The sequence below is a fragment of the Dromaius novaehollandiae genome, chromosome 2, assembly GCF_036370855.1.
Source record: "Dromaius novaehollandiae isolate bDroNov1 chromosome 2, bDroNov1.hap1, whole genome shotgun sequence".
NCBI classification, from domain to species: Eukaryota; Metazoa; Chordata; class Aves; order Casuariiformes; family Dromaiidae; genus Dromaius; species Dromaius novaehollandiae.
This window is the reverse complement of record NC_088099.1, coordinates 133,827,145-133,847,058: the sequence shown is the minus strand read 5'-3', so window position 1 is coordinate 133,847,058 and position 19,914 is coordinate 133,827,145. Positions and strand designations below refer to the sequence as shown.

The window sequence follows — 19,914 nt, the reverse complement described above, 5'->3', positions numbered from 1 at the left end:
TCCATAGAAAGATTTCTCAAAAGCACAACCATAAATCAGTTTTTATATTCCACTAAAATTGGGACCACAGCTTTTCTGAAACCCTAGAATTTAAGGATTTAAGGCATATTTGAGGTTTGCCTGTATCTCTGAGACTACATTCTAAGGTACAGTAACCCATGAAAGAAAAGTTCATCTCAATTCTTTCCACGCAATAATTTTGAAACTAACTAAAAGGCTTAATATTTTTAAAAATCAATGATCAACACCAATGTAACTTTTTAATTCTTTCTTTAAGTAACATAACTGTTTAATATTTTCTTAAAGAAGCACCAACAAATTTCAAGTCAGATCCTAACGTAATAGGGGATAGGATAGTTATCTAAGGGGGAAAATACCAAAAATAAATAAATGCTGAATGTATTATGTCAGCATAATCTAAAATTCTGCCAAATTAGTAACACTACAATTCAGCTGTCTTTCAGAGCACTGGCCTTCCCAAATTTTGTTTCTGAATTTCAGAGTTACAGTGGATAATAGCGAGCCACTGGAAACAATGTGCACTTTGTAAACAGTCATGGAACATTTTATGAAGAGTAGTCTCTATGGCGGGTTTAAGCTTATGCAATAAATTATTCTAAATGTTGTATAAAAATATACGTACTTTTAGTCCATGGAGTTCTAGTTACTAGCAGTATTACAAAGTACTGTACTGTACCTGCCTATCTGCTTTTGTCCAATATTACTCTGCTTTTTTTCATTTTGATGGGTTTTGCTCCCCCCTCACTCTTTTTTCTCTGCATCCTTCTTTTTAAAAACAACTATAGTCTATCACTTTACCTCTGCTCTCTGGCTGTATTTTTCCACTGCACGGACAACTACCAGTGAGTACAAGAAAGATGAGTTGTAGGCTCCTTTATTTTTGAACCAGGTAGCAAATCACAGAAGAATCTAGTGCATAATTCTGCAAGGCTAACCACTGGGAGCAGTAAAGACCATTATTTCCTCCCTACTGTTGGCAGGGGTCAGCATCCCTGTCATTAGCTGTGTCAAACTATAATTATGTAACTGCACTTTATGTGAGAAGATATCTGAAAACACTGTAAAACCACAAGTATGAAAATACACCAATCTTCTTAAAGTACTGATAGAAGCAATCTTTGGAAGTGACACTTCAATAAGGAAAGCAAAAAAATAATTTTATTTATTGCTCTCTGCGTAAACATTCGAACTTTTAATCTGACTTCTTCAAGTACTTCAAAATCCCTGACCATATTCTACTATTGAATTAATATACTACGATTATCAAAGCTACTTCTTCTGTAACGTTTATCTCAATTAAGGAACGTGTTCCTTCTTCAAATAAACTTCAACTGAGCAGACTACTCTTATTAGCCTGTAAATGTCTGAAATGCAATTACGCTTCAAGTTGCAAGAGGCGAACAGTACTAACCCCAACTCTAAATCTGCCTGTCCAGCATAAGAGCTCCACTGTGTTATTTCAAAGGCTGACCTATATCCAGCAACATACCGTCCAGTCTGTCTGTTTGTATAAGAGATACCTCACACAGTTGTCATAACCAACATTGTTTGCATTGTTCTCTCACTTTTCTCCCTCCATGGGTAATACGAGAGAAACACGGAAAAGCCTGCATAACAATATATGCACAGTATAATGAGCTTTCACAGCAGAGAGAGAAATGTTAGGCTAAGATGCTCAGAATGTTATTTTAGGTTTATAAAATAAAGATCTAAGCAGTCTTCTGAAACAAAGACTGCCAGCTGAAAATAGTAAGATAAGATGGGACTGTTTGAATCTACACTACTGCATTTTCATTTGACTACGGAAAAATCCACTGTCAATACCTCCAAAATGTGTATTTGTGAACTCACTCATATGCCATGAACAACCATTTGACGAGGAAAAAAATCCCAGTCTAAGAGAACAATTATAAAACTTAAAAGCCTAAATATTGGTGGAATACACTCCAAATTATCAGCAGCTCAGGCAGACTTACAACATAAAGTTTATCAAAATCTTCCACATTCATCTAAAATAAAAAACCCTTAAGTAAGAAAACCAGAGCCAAATCCACCAGTAAGTACTCAAAGCAAGCTTTTACTAACTCTACAGGAACCAAGATCCAGTTCTGAATGAGTTCTGCAGCATTTAGTCAATGGTAAGCAACTAACCAAGACCAGATCATCGCTCTACTCCAGAATATGGATCCATCGCACGCCTGCAATTATCTCCTTTACTAGCAGAGAGCAACTGCAAACAGCCAACCAAACTTCCTGAGCACAAAATCATGCAGGCCTCCTTGCAAACTCCCTAAACACACACAGCATGAACATGAGTGACAGAGTAATACTGTAACACGACTACATGTTTAGAACAAGTCAGATAAGTTTTCACAGCAATGTTAATCATGCTGGGTGAAGGGAGAGAGTGAAAGGGGTGAAAAATGAAACGTTCAGCAAATGTACGCCTCTCAGGGGCCTAGCAAACCTACTCCGTCCATTTAATATAATCAACGGTCAGTGGCAAAGACATCTGATAGAGACATTCATCCTTTGCTCAGTATCTTACATGAAACATTCCTCGTAAGTCTTTTCCAAGCATAAAACATATGTCTTATGACTGTTCATTTTTAAGTACATTATCAGTTCAGGCAAAGTGAAATAGAAGAGTTGCAACTTGTCTACTGAATGAGTGTCTCATTTGCATTTAAAAAGAACAGTTTGCTCCCTCATACATGGCATGACTTAAAAGAAGCTTTAACCAGCTAGTAAAGAAATTCTGAAAACGACTTTCTAAATTAATTTATTTGATTTGCAGTGCAACCCACCAAAAATGATTTAAGGAACTTAATTGGAAAATGATTTAATATATTGAAGTAATTCCTGATTTTCCAAAGCATTTAACTTTTAAATTAAATCTGGCCCACTATCTCAAGAATGATGAGTGAAATGTGTATTCAAGTCATTACCTTCTTTTTGAAGCTTTAAATCACTGATAGGTTTAATAACGTTTGTCCAGTTTCATTGCCAAATGGGTCTTCAGACACTTTGGTGCTCAGGTCATTAATTCTATCCCAAGCTTTGCACTTGGCAACGCTTTATGGTTACAATTCACAAAAACAGGCGATAGAGAAAATAATAGCAACTCACAGATCAAGGGTAGTAGCCTCGTGATTACTAAAAGCACTTAAAAACTTAATGCACCTATACATGCTTGTAGGCATCTGGACTCTCCCTACTGAACAAAGTTCACTCTTTGCACAAACTTCTGCTCTATACGGCAGGCTAGACAGATGCTGCAAAATATAGTTACTTAAAACACTTGCTAATAACCATACCTCTGGGATCTCTCTCGAAATATCCTTAGGCATCCACCACCAAGGGCCAGATTTATCCCTGAATTCTCTAACTCCATGGAGTGTATGGGAACTGCAGCCAGGATGAATTTGGTCCTTTCTGTTGTGATTGGTAGATGGGACCATGTGGGGAATCTCTCCTGAAAACCGAGAGGGTTTCATCCCGGAGCTGCAGCCTCTGCGCTTTCAGACCAGGCATGTTCTGTAGTGTTGTTTATCTCTGCATCTAGGCAGCTGCCCGCAATGAAAGAGATGGCTCTAAATATCTTTCTGACACGTGAACCCGTCGTGACAATAGGCGAGCACCGAACAATGCTGTTTGCAAACGGGCCGGAGGGAGCGGCGTGCCCCCGCCGGCGGCGCGCACCGGGCGCCCCCCGCGCCGCGCAGCGCCGCGCGGCCCCCCGCCGCCCCCCGGCAGCGCGGCAGCGGGGACCACGCGCGCTGCGAGCGGCGGAGTTGGCCGCGCAGAAACATCTGCTGCAGCCTGCACAGCCGACTTCCAGGGCGGACTGGGAACAAACGCCTGTACACGCAGGTTTACACAAATCTCTAGCGAGGCGCCTGCTCGCAGCTTTCTCCCCTGGCCGGGGGCGGGGGGTGCTCCAGAAGTGCTTTGGGTAGCTCGCACTTCCTGACTATTTCCTACGGCCAGCGTTTTATTCATGTGCAAAGCCCATTCCGTAACAGCAGCGAAAGTGCAGCTCGTGCATAAAGCCCCAGCGGGCCCAGGCCGCGGAGGCAGTAACAATGCAGCAACCCGGCCCCTTGTTCGGCTGCGAAAGTCACGCCAAGTGCTCCGGGATCGCAGCACCAACTACCGCCACCAAACCCGGCGCCTGGGCTAGCGCGGGTCTCCGTTGCCATTCCTCCTTCCCCAGGGCTCAGGGAACTAAAACTTGGCTCCTCTCAGACACTGACCCTGTTTGCAGCGATTTAATCAAGTTACAGGGAGATCGGTGAGGCAGCGGCACAGCCGGGACAAAGTCGAGCCCCTCCGCTGAGCCAACTTGTCACCCTGTTTTATTGTGCATATACACACACAGGCACACACGGGCGTGCTCCCAGCTCCGCCAAGCACCGCGCTGACACACGCACTGGAGGGTACGCGGCGGGGCACAGAGTGTCGCCGGTTCGTGGCAGACGCTGTTTTTTTGTTATTACCAGGAGACCGAGGGACCTGGAAACCCACGTCCTCCGCACCAACATCCCTTTCCACGCTGCTTCGCAAAGAGGGAAGATGTTACGGAAAATGCGCCCCACCACCGCCACACCCGCCCACCCCCCGACTGCTCCGGGAGGCACTTGGGGCCCGGCCGCGGGAGCCCCGCGGGGCAGCGCCGAGACGCGGCGCTTCGCCGCCAGACGCGGAGCCGCGGCAGCGCCGAGCCGGCAGAGCTGCCCCTTCGCCCCGCCGCGAAACTTGGTGCGCGGCTCGCCAGAGCGCAGCCCCCGCGCATGCAAAGCACCGCGACAACAGCACAACACCGACAGCACAGATAAAACACCTCGGACGACACAAAACACGAGTCACCTTGTTGCAATAGTAGGGGTCCAGGCAGGGGGAAGGTCCCAAACAAGGCGTATCAGGAGCGGCTGCAGGCTGAGGAGGTGGCGAATAAAATCTTACGTCCATTTCACTAAAACATCAAGCAAACTCCTTTCCTTTTCTTTTTTTTTTGTTGTTGTTGTTAACGTTCGTGCAAAAAGGGGTGTGTGTGTGTGTGTGTGTGTGCGTGTGTGAGGGGAGGGGGGGTACACACAAGACTGAGAAGAATAAAAAAGAGGTGCCTGACTTCAGTAGTCAAAGAAACACCTTCCCTGCCTCACATCCGTTTGTGGTTTGTAAAGAAAAAAAAATCTCTTCCAAAAAAGCACCGGTCTGCAGATGTCTGCAAGAGAATCAACAAACCCTCCTTCTTCTGCAGCAGGGCAGGTAACTTCGAGTACTTATTGTTTCCCCCACACATCGGCACCGGGGCGCTAGCTCTGTGTGTGCCTCTCTTTATGGGAGTCTCGGAGTTGGTTCCTTTCTCCCTCCCTCCCTCTCTCTCGCTCGCTCTGTTCTTTTCTCTTTTTTATTTGTTTGTTTGGGTTTTTTTTCTTTCTTTTGGTGGCGGTGTATTTTGGTTGCCCTCCACCGTGAAGAGCGGGACCGGCGGCAGGCAGCGGCCGCAGCACCCCCGGGGGCACAAGGGGGGTCCGCCCGGGCGGGAACGGCCGCCCCGCGCCGCCCGGCTCGGCCCGGCCCGGCCCGGCCCGGCTCGGCTCGGCTCGGCTCGGCGGGCGGCGGCGGGGGACGCGGCGCGCTCCGCCGGCGGAGTCGCTGCTCCGGGTGTGCTTCACACAAAGGGGCTGGCGGGGAAGAGCCATTTGCGGCAGAGAGGGGGCGCTGCCGCGCCCGCCATCCCGCCGCCGTCCCCTCCCTCCTCCGCCCGCCCGGCCCCCGGCGCCCGCCGCGCTGCCCGGCCCCCCGGCCGTTACTATGGCACCCCCGCCGCGCGGCCTGCCGCGGCGCCGCCCCGGCCCGGCCCGGCCCGGCCCGGCGGCCCAGGGCAGCGGCGCAGCCGGAGGGCGGCCGCGGGCTGCCGAGGGGGTCGGCCCGGGGCCCGGCCTCCGGTCAGCTCCGGGCGCAGGCTGCCGCGGGTGAGCTGCGAGGTGGGGCCGGAGCCCCCGGCCCGTGTCCACGGCCATTTTCGAGAGGGTGGGGGCCGCGAAGGTGCGAGGGGCCGCGAAGGTGCGAGGGGCTGCCTTGGTGGTGGTCGGGTCAGGCGCCCCGCGCCCCTGACTCCCCTCCGAGGCCTGCGCGTCCTTGCCGGGGCCGCACGGCGGGCAGGACGTTGCGGGTTGGGCGAGCACGGGGCCTTCTGCCTCCGCGGTGTAGAAGCGTCGTGGCGAGCGCCGGGGCAGGTGTGAAGGTGTGACGGTGCTCGCGCCTCGCAGACAGGCAGCGAGTAAGAAGAAGCGCCCGTGAAATGCTTGGCGAGCTGGGGCCTGGCTCATCGCTTTACAGCGCTTGGGCCTGGCAGTGCTGCGGGCAGTGCTGACAGCAGGCACCTCTGGACTGCAAAAAGGGTGGAGGAGTGAAAATCCACAAGGGAAAATAGAGGAGAGAGGAAAAGCAACAGAATGGGGCGATGAAAAAAGAGGAGCAAAATTAGCTGCAAACAGGGGGTATTAACAAAGGAAAGTTGGGAATCCAGGCAGTGACATGGAGGAGAGGGATTGACTGGGAAAACAAGGTTTAACAGACAAAAACAATGAAAGAAATGGTGACTTGAAGACACCATGAGCAATCCCACTGGGTTTCCTGCTGAGTCTCTGTGGTAGTTTTAATCAGGACAGAAGGGGTGGAAGAGAAAAGGCTCAGGAAAGATGCTGTAGTAAACTTAAATAATGCCATACAAAGAAATTATTTATGAAAAGAAAGGAGTATCTTTCCCTTCTCCATTAAATAAAATCAAAATTAGCGACCTCCAAAGGAATGTCAGGATTAGTAGCAATGCTAACATCTGCCAAATGAGCTCATGAACATTCTCATCACAAAACAATCGCAATCTGAAGAACTTTAAGAAGAAACGCAATGCACATTTTCAAACAAAAGTCTCTCACACTTACTGCAAAAAAAATTAAAACATTTCAAGTTGCCTCAGTATTAAGGGGAACAATTCACAAATTTTAGGCAAATAAATCACTATTTGGGTGAGGATCTATAATCAATGTCTCAGATATTTCGATTTTGTAAAGAGTCCTTCAAGATAGTGATGAAGTCATGTCTTTCCTCTGCACCTAACAACCTAGTTTCAGTTAAGCTTAATTACCTGAAAAAAATAAAGGTAATAAAACTCCAGAGGAAAAAAGTTTGAAGCCATGTTCTTTTTTCAGTATTACTTGATCAAAAATATCTCTGAAGACCCTTAGTTGTCAGTTCAACACAATTTAAGTCTGATGTGACAAAAAATGTTTTCCTTAAAGTTCTATCTTTCCATGCAATTACAAAAGAATCTCCGCTTTCATTTTTCAATAACGTTTGTATCCCTTAAGGCCATGGAGAAAAGCTTGAAAATATGATCCAGAAGAAGCTCCAGAAAGCAAAGGGAAAGAAATTAACATAATTAAAAGTCACATAATTTTTTGGAGTGTGACTCATTATTTTGTATGTTTGGGATTAGACATTTTGAAAATTGGCATTAGAAGATCCGCTTGCAAGAAATCTGACTACTTGATGCTTGACAGATACACTACTACTGCAAATGGCTGATATGTGGACCATAATTTGACAAAGTGAGTGGGAGACAGATTGCAAGCTCTGTATTGAAAAGCTGATTTGAGGAACTTGTTATGCATGGAACATGGATTATTTTTCAGCCTCTTGTGGAAAAAGATAATAAAGATACTGATTCTAGAGAAGTTTGTCTAGATAAACATTCAGGTGCATTCAGGTGCAGCAAGGCTAAGGCAGAGCTAAAGATGTCAATACCTGATTGACTAAGATGTATGACAATAAAAAGCCTGCAGATTTAGGTTTTTATTCATATGAAATATTGCTGACTATTGCCTAAAGAAAGGTTTCAAGTTTCCAGGAGTCTGTCTGTATGAGTTTACAACTTTACCATTTGTTTTCTATAGTACTTCAGGTTATTTTCAGTACTTAATGGTGCAGGCTTTGACTATTACAAAATTTTTGCTACTACTTACATAGATGATTTAATCATTAAGATGGTGAAAACACCTGAGATTTGTTGCAGTTATCTATAAAATTGGTAAAAATTAAAAAGTTGTATTTATTAATCTTTTAAGTGTTCTTTTGTTTTGTAGGAGACATTTTCTGTGGGGTTTTCAGGATAATGCATTTGTGAAGACTGAACCTGAAAATGTTAATACTGTTGTAGATTTTCCACCTATGGACTGAGAAAGCAAAGCCATTTCCAGGGTAATTCAGTGGTATATCAAACTTGGGCATTTTAGCTCATGTAAGTTGTAAGTCTTTAAATACTATCTGCTGGAGTGAAGCTATGCAGGATTCTCCATGCAATGGAGAACTGTTGTGAAAGCCCTTGCCAAACCCCTTGCCAAACAATGTTGTGGATGCAAGAGGTTTACACAGCAGATGGACAGCTATTTCGAAGAGACCTAAGAAGGCCATTAATAAACAAACCATAAATGGTAAAGTAACTCCTTTGTGCTGAAAACAGGTGGAGCTAGAGACACTAGAAGGAAAGGGAAGTATCATACATGCTTGCCCCCTCTTCACTCTCCCACACTTACAGCCACTGTTGGAGGCTGTACACAGCCTTGGTTTGAACCAGTACAGTCACTTGCATGTTCTCGTGTAGGGCTGTAATGGTTAGAGCATTAGAATTAATAGAACCAAATAAGTATGTGCAAGATGACAAGTCATTTTCTTGTCTGCCCTAATGTCTCTCTCAACAGCGCTGTCTACTATATTGGGGGCTATCAGTGTGCATAAATCATGTTGTCAGACAAAGAGAGGTGAAAGTATCTTAGTTTGAAAGAGAATCTAACCCAACGTTTTTTGTCTTAATCTTACGCATCTGATACCCAGTTTTATTTGGGATCTCCAGACAAGATGTCTGATCCTCTGTTATAAAGATAAGATTTCTTGGTTTTCCTAGGAAGAAGGAAATGTGAGACTGTTATGATAGTTTATTGCTTCACATAGGTGCCCAAGATCCTTTTTATGAGGTTGGCTCTTCTTTAAAGAGAAGTTTTCTCCTACATATTTAAGAATAGCTGGATTGGAAAATCTTTTTTTCTTCTTCTTCTTCTTTTGTGGGCTGAACTTTGGGAGTTAGGAGGTCCATATAAGCTAAAAGGGGAGCCATGAGATTTTGCCGGGAAGATCTCTGCTGCTACAATTCTTGTTTTAGTTACAGATGCAGGCAACTATTTGACAACAAAGCTCAGCACTCATCAATTTCTAGAGAGTAGTTAATTAAGTAATAATAGGATGAGGAGTCTATCCCTTTTGTGTATATGTCCTGTTTCATGCCCTTAAACTGGATATGACACGTGGATCTGGGAAGATACAAAAGATAATGATATTAAGGTTATAGAATATTTAAAACAAAGTAATTAATCTGGCCTTTTCATCAGAATGAACTCAAATCCTTTAAGAAATTGATTCATTTAAGTGTTGTTGACATTCTGGTTTTACCCTCCTAAGTGAGTGTAAATCAGTATATTTAAAAAGAAACAGTTGCAATATGGGATCAAAGCTTCATAGTGATATATATTTCAGAGTATTTAAATACAGTTTGTAATGCTACCTAATACTCTGTCAAATCAAATACTGCCAGACATGTAATGAGAGAGGCAGCAATTCTATTATTTTAGCCCCTACTCCTTTCTTGTTTATTCAGTTGTGCTGAAAATGACTAGCCCCATGTTATCAAACTTACGCATGAAAATAAATTGTTCCCATCTCTGTAAGGAAGTAAAGATCATATCTAAATAGTTAAGGAAAGTCCCTGACTTCCCTTTGTTACAAAGCAAAGAGAAAGCCCACATATTTTAAAATCTTTGTGTTACAAACAAATGATACACAGCCAATTTAATAGAGAGAGGAATAGGCATGTGGGGTGAACCAGAACTAGGATGTTTTGCATCTCACGAAAGGTTCTTAGCCCACTCATCTGCCTTTGCCTTCAGTTGGAATTGAGCACACAGCGTCTCAGAGAATCAAGATCTTAAATAACCATAAGAAAGATACAAAAATGTAAAATTCACCTTGCATATTTGCAGCGTAGATTCATGCCCATATGCTTCAGAGACACTGCCAGCTGGTTCAGTTCAAGCTACCAAATTGAATGTGGCCTTGCAGACATATAAAAGGTAGGCCAGTCTTGAAATAAAACATTTCACTGGACCCTTAGAATCACATTATTTTTCATGGTTAGAGAATCAAAGGGAAAAATGAAGTTCCTTTTTTCCCCTTCCTATGTTTCCTATCTTATCAAGTGATTTTGCTTGAGATATATTGGTATGCAGGAAGGCTCAAAAAAATACGTCGCAGTATGGTATATGCTAGTTCTCAATTGCAAGATATACCAAAGTGTCAAGGTTGCCAGTTTTCCACTCTTCCACTTACCTTGCTAAATCAATCATAAAACATCTAGAAGTACAGGGATCAGGAATTCGAGGTTTCATTCTATTTTTGTCGGAAATATACTGGATGAGTGTATTGGGGATTTAAAATACTCTTTTTTTCAAATAATATTAAATTGTGTTTTCACAAATAAAAAAGCCTGTTTAAAGGCGTGATTTTTCATTAAAAAAGCAAATATCCATGAAAACAATGTTATCTGGGGACTGCATTATACAGATTACAGATGTCTTACAAATGTTTGATGCCATTAAAAATGCACATCTGTGCTTGTAAATATTTTACATATTTTTCAGTGTACCTGAATGGTTAGGAGAAAGGAATGCTGGAAGACAGGATTGGTCAGAAGCAGAGACAGGTGGCAACGTGAGGACTAGTCCATATCACTAGGTCTTCCATAGCGTCGGAAAGGGTATTGTCATTGTTCAAGACAGGTGCCAGACATGATTAGTCAGTTCTGAATTTAGATCAATGATGTCTTCATTCTTCTTTTTGATAAGACTCCCAAATAGAGATGAAATTACGCTGCAAGAGCTCTGCTGGCATGCTGAGCTCTTTACAGACTTCCTTAATGCCTCTTTCTTTCTATTCCATGTCTTTTCATCTGGATCAGATGTCTTCTGTCTTGCTTGATGTTAGCTCTGTCTTTTGCCAGAGAATGGTCTTAGTCCTCCTTTATTTCCACACAGTCTCTGTGAAGCAACATCTTGGATGGTTCTTACACTTCCAGTCAAGGTGGGTCTTGCAACAGGAGAGTAGGTTATCTACTTTCTTTAATGTGCTTTTAAATAGTACTTCAAGACCAGGATTAAAGATGCTGATAGAGATTCAAGCTCTATTCTCTCTGACTAGAGTGCATATAAATATAGCAAAGAGTTCACAGAGTAAAAATTTGTTTTTAGAGCTAGGAGGTACTACAGTTTATTATCTTTTTCTTGTCATTTTATTTTTGAACTAGAGAAAGCAAAATGCAAAACTAGTTCAGTGATTTTAATCTAGTCCCCTAGGGGCTTATAGTTATCACCAGAAAATTACCACACAAGGTGGCACAGTTGGCATTTGAAATGCAGAAGGTCAGGACTGAGGCATAGCAAAACTATGTTGGGAGTTTCCATTAGAGTTTCCTGTTGTAGCAAATAAATCCAGTCTCATTCACATATGATGCGCTAATACACATATATCATCCATGTGTCAAGCTACCATCAGTTTTTAAGGGATGTGATAAGTTGTTGGACTGCTGTCTTGAGAACAAAATTTCCTTCTTTGCTGAAATTTCAGCATTTTCCTGCTGGATCTCCAGGAACTTCAGACCACCTTTCTTCTAACTACATGGTTCCTTTCTCAATGGAGCTGTCATGCTCACATCTAATAAAAATTCTCTATCATCCTTTTCTGGGCTTTCTGGTTTGACAGTTTCATGTCATAGCTTTGTTCCACAATAAAAATAAAAAATCTCTAGGTGTTAAGGAAGTCCGTGGAAAACTGTAAGTAAGTGATAGAGTCAGCATTTACAGAACATATCACAACAGGTCTGACTGACCTTGGCAGCAAAAGGAGATCACCATTTCTCATGGATGAGCTATTCCTGAATGTCTGTCTTTTATGCTGCATAAGGCAGAAATACTTTTTCGGGATCAAGGCTACTTCTTTCTGCTTCTCTAACTCTTTAACAGAAACTGTCTATTTTAAGGAGTTGTTTAATCTCTATTTTAAGAGAAATCTTCATTTCTATTAATTCTTGAAATCCTATGTCTTGTTCCGTGGTACCTTAAGATAATAATACACTGTAGATGTTATTTTAAAGTCTTGTACTATATTATTGTCAATTTGCTTGAAGATTTTGTTTGTTTTACCGCAGTTGCATGGCAATGATTAATGTTTGCGGATGTTCTCAAAATGAGCCTTTACTCTGGGTATCAGAATGTAATCAACACCATTTTCATTTTGGAATGTCCCCTGTTCTGTTTTTAGGTAGTTTACAGGAGTACTAGTTGAAGGGAATGAATAGTCAATATTCATTGTTCATCATTAAAAACAGCAGCTTTAGCATGTGTTTAAACAGCAGAGTTTAACATGCAAGTTAATCAGATGCTTTGAGGCACGTGGAGGGGACTCCCCAAGCCACATTTGAAATGATCAGGTTTCTGACTATTTGTTGAAGGTACATAGATCTGTAAGAGCCCCACGGAGACAGTTGCCTTACTGCATAATGCCCTGGCAATAATTAAATAAAAACAAAGAATAGTTAGAAATAGAAAAGAATAAGGAGAAACTCAGAATGGTTCACAGTTTACAACACACACACAAAAATACCCATTCCCCCAAGCTCCCCTTCCCCCACAGCAGAATTCTCCCCACAGCAGAATTTCCCTGCTTTGAAGTTATCTTGAGAAGACACACTTTGCAATTTGCCCAAGAGGTCAGCAGGCCCAGGTAGGAGGTAGTTTCAAAGCATTCGAGAAGAATGGTCTGTGAGCATCTTCCTTTCTTTTGAACCAAGTGTGTCCTCCACTAGTCACTGTTGTGTGGGGGAAAGGGAGCAAAGTCCAATATGGAAGAAGGTCCTGTGACATTTTGTGGTACAAAATCTTAGTTCGGTGCAAAGTCCAAGACTCCTCTTTTGTTTGCTGGGGAAGTATGCAATGAGTATTTACATATGTGTAAATAAAACTGCAGCAGAGGGGGAAGGAGAGCTGAAGCATATGTTCACACTTGGAGAGAGTCATATATGTTCTACATCTGTCTGCCTTTCTTTCATTAACATGAGATTTGTAAGCTGTATGTTAAAAGAAAAAGAAATGGCGAGTCACAGTCACTGAGGGTAACAATTATGTACTTTTGTTTCAGTTTTTTCACTTTTGTGTTTCTACCAGCGCGAAAACTGCAATTATAAAAAACATTCATTCCAGGGCAGAATTTAGCCTGGGCCCACAGTGAAGATAAAAAATGAAAGAGAAAGTACCTTTAAAAAGAAATGTATCATAAAGAAGAGGTTTAAGGAATCTGAGCACAACTCATTTGTGTTACAGTGCCTTGCCTCACTGAGGAACGTAAAGGGTAGGGAGACACAATATGTCTGAATTTCCATGTCTTTGTGGGTTTAAGTCAGACCCTTAACCTTATTTGAATATAGTATTTTTGTAGTTTAATATATTTCATACAGAATATATAAAGAAGATTTAATAACTGTCTCTTAGCTGTGGTTTATCTCTACCTCAGAGAAAGCCAAAATGAGTTTCTAGTGAAATGGCTGAAAGAGCATACACGGTAAGTCTTCTATCAAATTATTTCCAGTCTTGCTGATTTGTAAAAGATCTTTCAAAAAGATTCTGTCTTTCTACGTAAAATGTTAAAGTTTGATTCTATGTCCAAAATTTATAAAAGGAATTACAAATAACCTGTGAAGGTCCAGGCAGCCATCTTTTTCTTTTTAAAACTCTTGAGACTGCTGGCTGTCATGTGAAATTTGCACTAGTGTTTAACCCAGGTTTTCCCTCAAAAAGAAAATGATATTCTAGCATTTCTGGCTATAACAACAATTAAATATCTTGGAAGTAACTAATCAAATCCAGAGGCTTCTGTGCCTTTTTTTTCTCTTTCAGACGGGCTTCACAGTTATAGGACCAACTTTGTGAACAAACTGTTAGAGTAGTAAGAACACAAAATGAACAATAGTTATGTAATTAGTCAGCACACACAAGTGTCCAGGATGAGATCTTCTGAGGTATCATAACAGAAATATAAATCAAATCCTTAATGTTGCTGTCATCAACTATTAAAAATGCAAATGTTTCTGCAGCATTTCACATTCTCTGTTTAGCTTTCCATCAGACTAAGGTGCTGTCGGTGAGGGGCATTGCACAGGGGCAGTTAACCATTTTCCTCCTCCTCCAAAAACAAACTAGCCCACTGGCACAGTTTAGAACAACAAAATCACGCTGGCAGGCTGGGCCTTCAGTAATGTGTTTGCTCTACTTCCCAAGCCTTCGCCTGTTGATATTTCGACTTTGATTCTGCTTCAAGGTTTATTCAGATTTTAACACAAGCATTTTCCTAGCTCTCCAACACAAACATGAGTGGGGCGAACTTGAGTTGAGCAGCCATCAGGAGGTATAGCCTACCAGCATTAATAAAATTAATATCACTATTAATGCGAGCACTTTTGGTGGACAAACGCTGTGCTGTACTGCTTGTGCAATACTGTGAATCTTCCAGCAGCTTCCCAATGTGCTCTCCGTGCACTCCCACAAAGGACAAATTCTCCCTTAACCTAAAGGGAAGGAATTCACAGAGCTGCACACTTGACTCCAAACAAAGAAATAGACCCCCACAAATATTAGCCTTGCTTGTAAGGAGTTAGTGTTAACACAGCATTTGGGGGCAGAGTATTAATGCTAGCTGTGCCGTGGAAACATGCTGTAATCTGCCTCTGTGCCATCTGGTGAGTCTCTTGAGTCAGGGGGATCTCTGTATTTATTTGTCCTCCTTGAACACTTGAAATCAAGTGTCCAGATCTGTTCCTTTCTTTTGAACAGTTTGAATCATTCAGGAGTTTTTGTTCCTAGCAAAACAAAGGTGTGGTTTTGCAATCGGCTTCAGCAAATTTGAATCTGTGCTACTGCTGAAAAGGGCTGTACTGCTCTGCTTTCCTCCCTCCTGCAGCTGCATGTTCCTGCTCCCTCAGCTCAATTATGGCTGCATGGTCAGCTGTGTCAAGGGACAGTCTGAAAAGTAGTGTGTGGCTCGGATCTCAGTTGGAGTGTGTTTTTTTTCTGATCTGGCTAACTCAGTGGCTGCATGAGAACTGCTGCTGACACAAGGGAAGAATATTTACCTAGATTTGAGGCATGGCAGGAGAGAGTGGGTCTGCATCTCTTGGCGTTCTTAGGTTAGCCTAAGCCAATAGTGCAACTGCACCAAGGAGTGCTTTTGCCAGACTCAGTGGTGAAATGTGCTTCTTCTGTAAGGAAGACCAACATGGGAAAATTACAATGCTTTTCTTTCCCCAAGATTTACTTTCTGTGCATTGTGACATTTTGAGGATTTGAGGCAGGACCATCATACAGGGAAAATAAATAAGAGTGGATACTGGGTGGAAACAATGGTAAGAGCTAGACAGATCACACAGATCTAGTCACTGGTCACTAGTTTTCTGCGTTGAAAACATTGGTGAGGAGAATGTTGAAAATACTTTTCAACACAAAAATTATTGAAAAGGTACACACAGTATCTAAGCTTTCATTGGGATGGAAACACATGTAAATAAACTCTTCACGCTCTTTTTTTTTTTTTTTTTTTCTTGGATCCAATCCTTACTATGAAATTCTTGCCCATGAAGCCCATGGTACTGGAGATGAAGTAATTCCATTGAGTTTTATTGACATATGAATTGGGAAGGGAATAGGGGGACTGTGAGGGGGAGGCAGGGGGGTTGGAGGAAACAGATGGATCCTAGATTATGCTACAGCTGAGGTTGAAGTAAAATTTCACCTTAAAATGGGGTGGCTGCTGCTTCTGATGAAACTCTTGGGGATAATTCATCTGCCACTTGATAAATTGGCAGGGTTTCTTTCCAGTTGTCTTTCCTTTATTCTCCTTCAGTGTTTTGTATGTGTATATATGTGTGTGAGGTATGTGTATGTAGTTTTCAAGATGCCTGGCCCCTTTTTTCTCCTCGGCTAACTTCTGAAATAGAGCTGTCAGGAAGATTCTGGTGTTTGGAGCCATATTCCTTCTGACAGAATATAACCCTTCGCCACAGTTTTCCTTTTTTATGGCCTGAAGTCAGTGGGAATATTCAGTGCAACCTAGGGTCAGGTTCTTGAATTTTAACACAATTTCCCGTGAGAACTAGAAGGAGGAAAATTCCTTTAAGACTGGGAATGAAAAGTGGATCTTTAGCTGCCACAGTAATGTGGGGAGTAGAGACTTGGTTATGTTATTTTAAAAAAGCAACTTGAACAGGGTTCAAATTTGCAGGGATGAACTTTGGAATAGACTTGGTCTATTTCCTTTAATCTGTCCAGGCATTTAGCACCAGTCACTGTGATATCAGTCGTTTTTACAAAAGGGTTAAACTCCCACAGCAACTGGCCATGCTAGCAATCCTGAACTTCAGTAGGGCAGCTGCAAGAAGCTACATCAAATCAAGTCATTTCACAAGCTTGTGTTGAAATACAGTGTACCCAGTCACGTGAGATGGATGGATATATGAGATGGACGGATTTTAAACCGAGACATAATAATGAGGTATGCAGAAATACCACCAATTTTTGAAGCGGCCTTTAAACATTAAAAAGGGTTCAATTATGAAATGGGCAGATGTGGCTAGTTCCTTTCTAGCTGATCTTATTATTATAATAAGCTCTGGCAGATCTTATTTTGTATCTTAGGTGGGGATTGTAAACATTAGTCAAGGAAGAATTTTGTCATACCCAGATTCTTCGCTTCTTTTGAATTTTGTTGTTCAACAGAAGTGGTTGTACTCATTTAGTTTCTGTAAGGAAGGAGGTTTCATGCTGGCAACCATCTCCACAGGGGAAATTCACAGGGATGTAGTCTTTATCTAGGCAAAGCTTCCTATATAGTAAGTAGAAATTTTAGATTTCTCTAATATAGGTTGAACTTTGAAAAATCTAAATTCTTATGTTCTTCTACATATTTCTGGTGTCATGAACCTTGTTTTTTTGCATTAGTGAAATAGGATGAAGGTGTCACTGTTTTCAAACTCTTTGAAGATGTAAGGTGCAGTATACATAGAAGTAAACATCATTTTATATAGCTTTGGAGGTGCTAAAATGCATTTCATTGTTTGTACAACTTTAAGTTATGTTGGTCAATGATGGACCTGAGTACTAAATTTAGAGAAGAGATCTTACTATATATGTTTCATTAAGAAAGGCAAAATATGCTTTATTCATGTAATATATTAAGCTCTTTCACTTCCCCAAATGACAGCTGTCAAACTTTGTTACCATCCTCAGTAATGGCTGCAAAATGAGACCTTTTCCCATTTTTCGGTGTTTGGAGGGGCTTACCTTCAGATAATAACCCCCATGTTATCAATGGTTGAAAAAATAGATTTTAAATGGAAGCATGGGCTAAGAATTACACTTATACTACAGTATAGCATCACAGGGAGTAAGAGAAACTTCATAGAGTAGAACATGATGTAGGGAAAAAAAATACAAGCTGCCTGGCCTATGGCAAGATGAACTAGGGAAAATCTAGCTTTCTAAGTGACGACCAGACCAATTACATTTAAGTGCTTTGTGGAAAATCTACTCTATAGGATGATATTTATGGTATTGAAAGTGCTTCTCTAGATTTTGCTGCCACTTAATTTTTTTCAGTCTTTCCATAACGAAATCAATTATTTCACGTTCTGTTTTCAGGCTGCTTCGCTTTACCTTACCTTGGCTCCCCTTCCCTCTCCCCCTCCTCCGCACCCTTTCTCTATTTCTCATATCATCTCAGAGCTTTCAGAAAAAATACTGCCTTTCTGTGTGCTATGTTCTTGAGCTTTAGCAATTTTCCATTTCACTTCTTTCTCGTTATACTTTTTCCATTTAATATTTGGGGAGAAAAATTGTTCTATTTGAAGGTGAGCCAGATGCACTGTCACGATGTTTTGCACCAAGTTAGTATTTTCAAATATAAATTTTACCTACAGTTTCCTGTGTTTTCATTCCAGTGTTATTAAAGGAGAAGGGGGAAAAGAAAGGTCTTGGTTTCAGCATCATCAGCAAGTGTATTTTTTACAACTGCCAGTGTTACCACTCTGTAGTCTAGCTTGCAGCAGCTTGGAAGCTCTGCTGGCTTGCAAGGTGGTGCAGAGAAAATAGAATGTTATTCTCATGACAGCGTATCATGTTTGTGGGAAGACTTTGGTCAGGATCTAGGATGTCCTGAGTATGTTTTGGATGAAAGTACAATTTAAGTCAGTTGTAAGAAGGGAAGCAAATTGAATTAAGTACTGAAAAAAATCATTAGGACAGTTTGCCGTTGTGCAGGCAGGAGGTGTGGTTATCCAAACTGGGTAGGAGGTAGAATGCAAATGATTTTAATTAGAATTCAGGGTTTTTGAAATCAGAGAAGCCTTCGTCGACAAAGTGTATTCTACCAATAAAGGTTCTATTTTCAGAGCGAATGAAAACCGAAGGAAACAGGACTTGTTTTTGATTTGTGTTTATTAGCATAGAAAGCATTTCTTCACAGTTAATACATGACTGTTCTGTCCTAGTTAATACTTCCTTAGAGTGTACATATAAGAAGCCATGTAAAAGTGCACAAAAATGATGATCTCACTCTTATGATATACAGAGCTGGCAAACACTAAGATACCACAGCACTTAGGCACCATGGTGATAGATGCCTTAGAGATAAATAGAAGAGAGACAAACAGAATGAGTCAATGCATTGCCCAATTTGCATAAAAATTTTCATAAAATAACTTGCAGTGTTTGAGAAAGAAAACAAATATTTGGTTTTTAGGTTGCTATGGTGTTGCAGTAGTGAAAAAAACTAAATTATGAACAAATAGCCTAAGCTACATCATGAGATTACTAACCAGACAGTGTCTTCTAAGTAACAAAGTGAATACAAAAAAATGCTTTAATTATGTAGAGGTTAGATGTGATAAAAACTAGTGTAATAACAGCCTTTCCTGTCCTCTTAGCTTGTAAAGCAGATTTAAACCATTGATTTCAAGAACCTCTGAAGCAGACTGTGCAGCAAGTAATGTGAATTCTTATATTTACTCCCATGAATAAGCCTTACTTTGGTCTGCCTGCTTTGGACCTAGTGAAAGAAAGAGCAGGTTGTGTCAGCCTCTGAAAGCATTTTGTGCTTTTCTTTTTGGCTCAGATGAGCATTTACTGTGTTTTACTATGCTTCTTTTCCAGTCAGAAGCCTTCTTTTGTAGATTCTTCAACCCAAGGGTGATGAATGCTTTCCCTTGCATGTTCTTCTAGACTAACGCCTGGTTTCAGGAGACCACTTAAACACATGCCTAAGTGCATCCCTAAGCATTTTGTTGGGCATATGCCTAAAGAAGTACGATAGGCGCATTAAAGAGCAGAATATTCTTAAGTGCTTTTTTGAATAGGGGCCTAACGGGGAATGAAAGAGAATAATGTGCTTCGTTATAATTTGGTGAATTAATTAGCCAAGTATCTACTTCAGTTACTGATATTATCTTTTTTAGTTATGTAACTGTAAAGATTACAGAAAAATACTTCATCCAAATTTTGTTCAATATATATTTTTAATAAGTGTTCTTTCTCTCTTAATATAATTTAGCTGCAAAGGTACTGATGAAATATAACTGCTTGCTTCCAGTCAGCCACATTTTGCCAATGTTAGCTATAAATGAGTTTCCAATGTTAAGGAAAATAATGAGGAGGATGAAGAAAAAAGAAAATTGAAGACTTC

General features: G+C 41.4%; 1 protein-coding gene and 1 long non-coding RNA gene across 7 annotated transcripts in view; one reads left to right on the top strand and one right to left on the bottom strand.

Annotated features, from left to right (window-relative positions):
• Nucleotides 1-5,073, bottom strand: part of TOX (thymocyte selection associated high mobility group box) — a 221,249-nt gene extending 216,176 nt beyond the window's left edge. For 2 of the 4 annotated variants that reach the window (XM_026102381.2, XM_064507503.1), the window contains exon 1: nt 4,891-5,073. In XM_026102381.2, the coding sequence (XP_025958166.2) occupies nt 4,891-4,992 (102 nt within the window). In that variant the 5' untranslated portion in view covers nt 4,993-5,073. Of the gene's footprint in view, nt 1-3,338; nt 3,623-4,890 lie in introns of those variants that run through there. The other 2 variants (XM_064507506.1, XM_026102380.2) reach the window with 2 other exon arrangements.
• Nucleotides 5,074-5,160: 87 nt separating this feature from the next.
• The window catches only part of LOC112984490 (uncharacterized), a 33,152-nt gene continuing 18,398 nt past the window's right edge, over nt 5,161-19,914 (top strand). For all 3 annotated transcript variants that reach the window (XR_010387958.1, XR_003259510.2, XR_003259511.2), the window contains exon 1: nt 5,161-5,292. This is a non-coding gene — a long non-coding RNA (uncharacterized LOC112984490). The remainder of the gene's footprint in view (nt 5,293-19,914) is intronic.